This window comes from Raphanus sativus, chromosome 9 (genome assembly GCF_000801105.2).
Source record: "Raphanus sativus cultivar WK10039 chromosome 9, ASM80110v3, whole genome shotgun sequence".
NCBI classification, from domain to species: Eukaryota; Viridiplantae; Streptophyta; class Magnoliopsida; order Brassicales; family Brassicaceae; genus Raphanus; species Raphanus sativus.
The window spans coordinates 8436503-8446399 of NC_079519.1; the positions used below are offsets into that span (position 1 = coordinate 8436503).

At 28.3% G+C, this 9897-nt stretch overlaps 1 protein-coding gene and 1 pseudogene across 1 annotated transcript; both read left to right on the forward strand.

The window, feature by feature from the left end:
* The first annotated feature begins 3296 nt into the window (after nt 1-3296).
* Nucleotides 3297-4643, forward strand: LOC108825751 (probable long-chain-alcohol O-fatty-acyltransferase 4). Its single transcript, XM_018599101.2, has one exon. The coding sequence runs from the start codon at nt 3515-3517 to the stop codon at nt 4532-4534; it is 1020 nt and encodes a 339-aa protein (XP_018454603.1). The 5' UTR covers nt 3297-3514; the 3' UTR covers nt 4535-4643.
* An 866-nt stretch (nt 4644-5509) lies between these two features.
* Nucleotides 5510-7536, forward strand: LOC108824678 (probable long-chain-alcohol O-fatty-acyltransferase 4; annotated as a pseudogene).
* The last annotated feature ends 2361 nt before the right edge of the window (nt 7537-9897 follow it).

Sequence of the window (9897 nt, forward strand, 5' to 3'; positions counted from 1 at the left end):
TTTAAATATCCTAACTAAAATAATATAGGGGTGGATCATAATTTTTTCCAATTCCAAAATCTTAATATCTCTTAAAACAAATAAAATAAATTTATAAATACATAAAATATATAAAAATATTTTGAAATATAATTTCTGTTAAAATAAATTTGTTAAAAAATAATTTTGCAATGTTGTTGTTTATTTCTATAGTTTGATCTGTGACCGTATAATTATTTTTCCGTATAAATATTTGCTTTCACTTTAAATTTGTTCTTTATACTGTATAATATATATATATATATGTATATATGAAAATTAAAATATATTACATAATTATGGAAAGAGGTTATCTACTTATTTATAGTATTAGTGTACATTAAATTTAAGATTTATCATGAATTTGTTGTGGAATCAATTTAGGAAATTATGCATTGAATTAGGAAAAGACAAAATCCTTAATATTAGGTTTATTAATTACTTCAGTGGCATTAGGTTGTAAATATTTTAAAAGTCTTAGGGTTAATTTTAAAGTGTATTTCTGTTTTAATAGAATAGATTTATTTACACCACTGTCGTTCTGATGTGTCGACATGACATACCTCCTCAGACTAAACTTAATTATACCCTTGATTATCTAGATTAATTATTCACAATGCCATCGGTAACATTTCTGTATATTATAATGTTGGCTACACTTAACTAATGAAATCTTTTGTTACCATATTACGAGTGGTTTTTATCACACTTGATTGTACATTTACCTTTCATTTTATAATTCTTTTCTTTTGAGCAATTCCCTAGCTTCGATCATATAACCTGCAAAATAAATAGTTTTTAAATTTTTTTTTGATCAAAAAATAGTTTTTAAATATAATTAGAAATATACGTACAACACTAAAAATGTATTATGTGTTGTTATATATGTGTATAAGATATAGCCGGCTCTAATATATTCACGTGACCACCATAATATATTTATTTGATCACATTAGTTTGGTTTTGGAATGGTCTATGAAATATGAATATTAATATGAGTTTGGCTTTACATAAAACTATTAAATAAAACTATATAAATTGTGTCCAGAGTGAATACATCCTCAATATATGGCTAATGCATATCATTTATTCAGTCTTTATTTTTTATGTATATTAAGGCCTCGATTAGTACAACCGATGAAAAAGCAGTAACAGTATGCTGTAGAAGCAGTATGCTGGAGAAGCTGTATGCTCTTATTAAAACTTTTAATATGATGATTAGTATAATAGTAGCAGTATACAATTTTTCTTTTTTTATAAAAGCTAATATATATTATATATATTTTAAAATAATATATATTAAATTATAATAAATATATATAGATATTAAATTATAATCTATGTATTTAAATATATTTGTTATTAAAAATAATGAATCTTAATTAATAACATAAATTAAATTAAATTTTAAATGTGAAATATTATTTAAAAAATAATGTAAAATTTATTTAAAATAAAATTTATTTTTGGATATAAAATAATTTTAAATATTATTAAATAAATAAAATAAAAATTTATTTTTGATATAAACATAATTTTTTTAATTATAAAATAAAATTAATAAATTAAAAATAGTATTATTTAAATAAAAATTTACTTTTAATATAAACATAAATTAGTCTACATATTATTCTTAAATTTCTACATAGTTTCAGTAAGTTTTCAGATACAAAGTATTTACTTTTAGCGTCAAGTATGTTTGAAGTAGTCTCTAACCAATTACAAATTTACCGAGGGTGTATGATGCTCTAACCTTTGAGTCGACAACAATCCATGTATTTGAAACATATAGAGGCACGGCCACATTGTTCAGAGAAGCTATATGTCCCAAAGTCATATCCAAGTAGAATACATACATCATGGAAGCTATCGTGTAAATTTCTTATAACTATAATGAAATTAAAGTATTATTTTATGATATTTTCAACCTGCGCAAGGCGCAGGTCTCTACCTAGTTAGAGCATCTCCAATGTATTACTCTAAATTTTACTCCAAAATGGTGCAACTCCAAAATGGAGTGATGTTTTACTCCAATGTATTACTCTATTTTTTACTCCAAAAATAGTTAATAATTGTTAATAATATCTTATACTTATAAAAGTTTACTAATTAACTCCAACTATTTTATGTTTGCAAAAATACTTTAAAATATCATTTATTTAAATTAAACATTTATTATTAAAAGGTACAAAAACTCATAAAAATAGAATAAAACATAATGTATAAGTTGGTTCAATAATAAGTATTAGAATATTTTTCCACAAATGATCAATTAATGTATTTCGTAATGAAAAATGAGTTTATTTATCTTTGATATTCCTAAATCGAGTAAATTTTTTTTTGAAATCGGACATTTAAATCACTTATTTTATTTTATTTTTGTTTTATATTATTTTTGTTATTTAATTATGTTATACATTTTATGTAAAATTATTAAATAATGAAATAACTTATTTTCATGTTGTTGTATCATTTTAAAATATTATTTAAGTAAGAAATAAAAACATTAAAGATTTAAAGGACCATTTCATAAATAAAAAAAGTTCAACTCCAAAATGGAGTAATGTGTAAGATTACTCCATAAATGGAGTAACCCTAGCCATTACTCCATTTTGAAGTTGGAAATGGAGTGGGGTTGGAGAAAATTTTACTCCAAAATGATGTTTGGAGTAAAAAATGGAGTAGGGTTGGAGATGTCCTTAGAAGTTGTTTTAATACAGTAATAACTACTGTATTAATTAATTAATAGTTAAGATTTTGATATTTTATTAATTTATAAAATTATTAACTCAAAAATATGTTCATTTATAATTAATATTTTACATATATATTTTAAGAAAAATAAAACTAAAAATTGATTTTTGGTGTTGTACTCAATATATTTAATAGATTCAGCTTTTATATAGTTTCTGCTGTATATAGATCCATCTTTTCCTTATATCCCTTTGAAGTTGCAAGTCATAAAACTAGATATGACCTCAAACTTTTTATTTATTAATTACTATCACATTTATTTAATTTTATTATATTTTTGAATTTATCAAATATTGATTTATAGAGTTTTACTTTAACTAGATCTCCATCCCACTAGATCCATATTTTCCTTATATCCCTTTGAACTTGCAAGTCATAATGTCCGAATCTGCTTAATAATGTGTTTACTGTTTAGCTGTTAAATCAAGTTTCCCCCAAAAAAAAAAAGTTAATAACCAAACGAAATTTAAGGCAAAGTCTCGGTGATTGAACAAAAAAAAAGGATATAGAGATGGAAGGAGAACTCAAGAACTTCACGAGTTGGTTCTTGTTTTAAAGGGCGGGTCAAAATCTAGTATTTTTCTTATATCCCTTTGAACTTGCAAGTAATAATGTCCGAATCTGCTTAATAACGTGTTTAGCTGTTAAATCAAGTTTCCCCAAAAATTAATAATAAGTCAATAACCAAACGAAATTTAAGTCAAAGCCTCGGTGATTGAACAAAAAAAAAGGATACAGAGAAATGGAAGGAGAACTCAAGAACTTCATCAAGGTCTGGGTTTCTACAATCATCTCTGTATCCTATTGTTACTACCTATCAACTAGAATCAAACCTGTTGTTTTACGATTACTCTCTGTTCTTCCAGTTTGTGTTTTGTTCCTTCTCCTTCCTCTGTTTTTCTCCTCTGTTCACTTCTCTGGAGCCTCAGCCTTTTTCTTCACATGGCTCGCCAATTTCAAGCTCATCCTCTTCTCTTTCGACAAAGGTCCTCTTTACCCACTTCCCAAAACTCTCTCCAGGTTCATCTTCTTCACTTGCTTCCCCATCAAGTCTCAACATAACCCTAAATCTCAAAATGAGATCCCCAAATGGGTTTTCGCCATTAAAGTTGTCATATTTGGTGTTTTGTTATATATGTATGATTACATACAACACATGTCCCCTACTATGCTTTTGGTTCTATATTCTCTGCATATATATTTGGAGCTTGAGATTGGTTTAATGATCGTCAAAGGTTTGGTCTTTGCCTCTCTTGGATGCGATCTAGAGCCACAGTTCAATGAACCATACTTAGCCACTTCTCTTCAAGATTTCTGGGGTCGCCGCTGGAACCTCATGGTCACAGCGATCCTCCGGCCAGCTGTTTACGACCCTGTGCAGCGAATCGCTCAATGGAAAATGAGCTCCGATAATGCTAGGTTTTTGGCGGTTTTGGCGACTTTCTTGGTCTCCGGTGCAGTTCACGAGCTGATCTTCTTTTATATTACCCATGAGATGCCTACAGGAGAAGTCACTTGGTTCTTTGTTGTACATGGAGTTTGCACGGCCGCGGAAGTAGCAGTAAAGAAGAGGACGTTTATGCGGCGGTGGAAGATGAGTCATATGGTTTCTCGACCGCTTACGGTAGGGTTTGTAGTTTTGACGACTGGTTGGTTGTTTTTCCCTCCTCTTATAAGAAGTGGCATGTTTGAGAAACTCCCTAACGAAGTCTTGTTGTTCATTGATTTTGTCAAACACAAGCTTTTTAATTTTGGTTCATGAGTTATGAATATTATCTGCGTTTAATTTTTTATAGCTGGATTATCAAATTGTATTTGCTTTGTGGAATTTCATAATAACACTAATTGCGATTAGTGGTTTTAGTTGATCATCTAGTGTTGATGTCTTGCTCCTTTGATTTTTTGTATTTTTATCATATATACCTTTTTTTTTTACCATCACTTCTGTTGTATTACAGGCTATTTTTTTAAGTCTCTAATTTCATAGCGTGATATTTACTAAACTGTTTCTTAAATTACTATAGAAGTTGGAAACAAATTAGATATCTTTTAGATTTGGCATAAGAACTTATCCAAGTTGAAGTTTAATTTTAGTACTCTCCCATAAACTTGATCTTGTCAACCAATTTGGTTCTCTTTTTTTTTTTAAATTTCCAAATGTTTTGGATCAAAGACAGTAATCTCATGTCTGAAACTAAACCATATACTATTAGTTTCGTCCCAAGCATTACTCAAGTCTGTGATCTAAGCTTTATTTTATGTACTTGTTCAGTTGAATTAACAACAGTATATCGACTAACCAGACTCTCCAGAGCAACCATTTATGTTTTGTTTTATATTCGGTCATTTAGTTAAACCGTCCGAACATGAAAAAGCAAATTCTATGAAGCTCTGGTACTTATAAATTTTGTAAGTCTCGCCACTTTATAGATCAGTTTGAATGAAATGTAGTTGCCTGAAACAGTGAAATCGGAAAAGGAGAATAGAACATCAAATCCACACATGGACCAATGTTTTCTAAGTCAAAAAGCTGGATTACTTTTGTATTTAAGTATTTCTAAATAATGCTAAAAACGGGTTTTGTTATTAGTCACTAGTGGGGGTTAGTAGCTGTCAAATCGTGAACTCATGTATCATCAAGTTGTTGTTCATGATTAATACATATATCTACACCACGTGTGGATCAGATATACCACCCTGATTGAAATTACCGCAAATGGGATGCACATAAGAAGGATCCTCAGTATAGAACACTAATTGATTATGCCATAGTTTGTAATTGGTTCTTGTCTATTATTCATCCTGACTCTTCTGACACAAGCAACCAGTAAGTTTTGAAAACCTCAGTATAAGCAAGAAGTAAGAACTAAGCAATGCAAAAAGAAAATGAAGTCTGAGAGAGGGATAATGAACTCAACACTTTCAAGTGGTGTAAGCAAAATGTTTTACAAGTTTTTTTTAAAAAATTCTAGGCCATAAAACTAAATCTTTAATCCAAAATTCTGAATCCACATCTAAAAAAAACTAAAATACTAACTTAAAAAGTATATCCTATATCCAAAAGAAGTAGTTAACTAAAAAAAAGTTTTAAAAATCTTTTTATCATGAAAATTTTATATGTTATTTTATTTGAGAAAGTGATAGAGGAAAAACTGATTCTTCCAACAATTGTCCAATTATTTTATGTAAATAAAGCCAAACGATTGGAAAAGAAACAGAAGATCTAAGAGAGATGGAAGAAGAACTCAAGAGCTTCATGAAGGTTTGGGTCTCAGCAATAATGTCAATAACTTATTGTTACTACTTTTCAACAAGAATCAAAGCTGGAGTTTTTCGATTACTCTCTGTTCTTCCAGTTTGTGTTCTGTTTCTTTTCCTTCCTCTGTTTTTCTCTTCTGTTCACTTCACTGGTTTCACTGCGTTTTCACTCACGTGGCTAGCCACTTTCAAGCTCATCCTCTTCTCCTTCGATGAAGGTCCTCTCTATCCACTTCCCCACAATATCTCTCAATTCATTTGCTTCACTTGCTTCCCCATCAAGCATCAACAAAGCCCTAGTTCTCAAATCCAGTTTTCCCAGTTGGGTTTTTGCCATTAGAGTTGCCATATTTAGTGTATTGTTACATATATATGAATACAAAAATTATCTGTCTTCGAATGTGTTACTAGTTCTCTACTCTCTGCATATATACTTGGAGTTTGAGATTCTTTTAGCTCCTTTGAAAGTTCTGCTCAGTGTGACACTTGGGTGCGACCTCGAGCTGTAGTTCAATGAACCATACTTAGCCACCTCTCTTCAAGACTTCTGGGGTCGCCGGTGGAACCTAATGGTCCCCGCGATCCTCCGGCCATCCGTCTACTTTCCTTTGAGAAGAATCACCGTGCCTAAAAGGAACTTTATTTCACTACGATAGGGACAACTGATATTTATAAAAATAATAAGAACAAAAATAAAAAAATACAATACCGAAACAAATGAATGAAGAAAAAATTGCAGAGTCGAGATGGTTAATCTCTTTCCTTAAATCTTTAAACGCCCCGTAGAGTGGCGTAAATTCAGAAGATTGTTTGCAGTTGTATCCTGGGACTCATTACGTTGTCGAACCGTCGCACTATGGGACGTATTTTGAGTTAAGGAAATTGATAATATCTCGCATCTGCAGTTGTATCATCTTTTTCTTACTCTTTGGTATAGTATTATCATTTTTTTATTTTTTACGATATTCAGTAGTCCGTAGTTTATAAAATACGGTTCTATCAAACTCCAATCAGGCTCGGTTCTTGGGAGTTTTTGCCACTTTCATCGTCTCCGGTGCAGTTCACGAGTTCGTCTTCTTCTATTTTACCCGTGAAAGACCTACTGGAGAAGTCACTTGGTTCTTTGTCTTACATGGAGTTTGCGCAGCCGGGGAAGGAGCATTGAAGAGGACGAGCTTGGTACCGCGGTGGAAAATGAATCTGATGGTTTCACGACTGTTCACTGTGGGATTTGTGGTTGTGACCGGTGGGTGGTTATTTTTCCCTCCTCTTACAAGGAGTGGTATGTTCTCGAGACTTTCTAACGAAGTCTTGTCATCCAGTGACTTTGTCAAGCACACGTTTTGTCGTACTTTTGGTGGATTTGCCAAAATCTTTGATTCATATTTATCAATTAACTACTAGTTTAACTCTAATTTTATTTTAATTACTAATTTATTTTTCATACTCAATTTACCCTTATTTTCTTTGTTAAAAAAAAATAATTACAAAAATGCTATTATTGAATTTTTGGAATATTTACAATTTTGCCACCGACAGACTTATTTTGCATACGTTTTATGTAGTCACAGACTTAAATATATACATCTTAAACCACAAACTTATTATAAAATTGATAGATTTAATAAGATTTCTACAGATTTATTATAACAAATCTGCCACGTTTGGCCACAAATTTATTAAATATTGACAGATTTAATAGAATTTAATTATTTGGTGACAGATTTACTTAAATTGAACAGATTTACGTATGATTTGATAGATTTAATTTTTATTTAGCCACAGACTTACTTGTTTTTGACATATTTAATTTTGGTTTGGCTGATTTATTATTCTTTAGCCACAAACTTACTTAATTTTGACAAATTTGTAGTTAGAATTTGATAGATTTATTTATGATTTGGCCACAGATTTTTTTATTTCCACTTAACCAGAATGGTTAAAACAAATTAAACCCTTTAATTTTGAAATTATTTCATATACCAGTAATTTAAATCAAAAGTGAGGTATGTTTGTTTTTTATTGTTCTTACCATTCTTCCCAATATACAACTGAACAACAACAATTGGTCCAAAGAATTTTTTACAGCTTTTGCTTGTTTGAGTTTAGATGTTTTCTCTAATAAGAGTTTTTAAAAATGTTTTCATTTGTTTTGTGCTACTTACAATCTATTCTTGCTTTTCTTATATTTTTAAACTAGGATAAGACCTGCGCTTTGCGCAGAGTGAATTTTATGATAAATATTTAAAATATATAATATTGACAGATTATATCAAATCAGCAATATCTTGGTTTTACTAGGGATAAATATATCGGTTTAACTACATGTTTAGATTTTGTTAAAAAAATACAGGTTTATGTTTGATTTGGTTTATTAAAGTCTAAGAGACCCTTAACCAAAGTAAATTCAAATTAGTTTGGTTTGATATATGTTCGCTTTTATTTCGATTTAGACTGCGTTCGATTCAGTTTTAATTTAGTTTGGTTTGTGTTTGGTTCGTTTTTATTTTGGTTTTGTTTGTGTTTGTTTAATTCAATCGAAATAATTTTTCTAGTATTGTTTTAGTTACAAAAATATAATTTATAAGAACATAAACAAATCATCATTTGACACTAAGACATTATTTTCTTCATTAATGTTAGTATACATTTTCAGTGGAACCTTCGAATAATTCAGATATTTATAAATTAATTGCATGATTTTAAATATTAATTATTTTATACCTTCTTCGCTTATTCACCAATCTTTCTAATTAATACAAACATTCCTTTTACTAAAACTTATAAAAATTATATACTGCATATATCAATTGCACACATCATATTGTGCAATATTTTATATTTACTACTTATTTTCTGTTTTTCGACAAATTATGAAATTATAAAATAATAATTATATATATTAAATAACTAAAAATAAATTACTATATGTAATAAATTGGTGTGCGCATATAAATCAAACTGATCACTCTCTTTTTTGCAATCATTTTAGGGTAAATAAATCAAAACAATCACTCTTATTTGTCGTATATAATATGTAATTTAATTTAAATGATATTAGCATAGATATTATTTTAATATTGATTTTATTAAATAAGGTTTCTACTCATATGATTTTATGATTATTTGCATATTTTTGAAACAAAATTTTACACCAACGATTTTTTTAATGTGGATGTTTAGTAGTTTCAATGATTTATAATCATTTAAAAAACAATGAAGATTTCAAAATTAAAATATTAACTTTTTTTGAATAAATAAAATATTAACTTTTCAATACATGTTCAATGCAAATATCAAAATATTAGTATGTATTTTCATACGATGTATATTTTAATTTAAACGATATGAAATAATTTCATTTTAATAGGTTATATATATATATATATATATATATATATATATATATATAATATATATATATATATATATATATATATATATATATATATATATATATATATATATATATATATAAACCTATTAAAATGAAATTATTTATTCTTTTTTTTTTTGTCGGCTGCCCATCTTTATTAGATCAAGTGGTGGTTAGACGAGCCGGTTCTCCGAGGATCCCCTCCGTCTGACCGGGTCTCATCTTTATGAAATTATTTATTCATACGGTCTTATAATCATTGTATCCTAATATAAAAAAAAATTAGACCTTGGTCACAAAAGTTTATATAAGATTTTAAAGTTTTAGTAATTTATACTCATTTTGAAAAATTCAAAATACAACATATACAAAAAAATCTATTTTTATTATATCACTAATGTAATTGTGTAATCTATTTTAATAATAAAGAATTAAACAAAAATGATAGAAAGTATACAAATTGTTATCAAATCTTTATTATTTAAGATTAT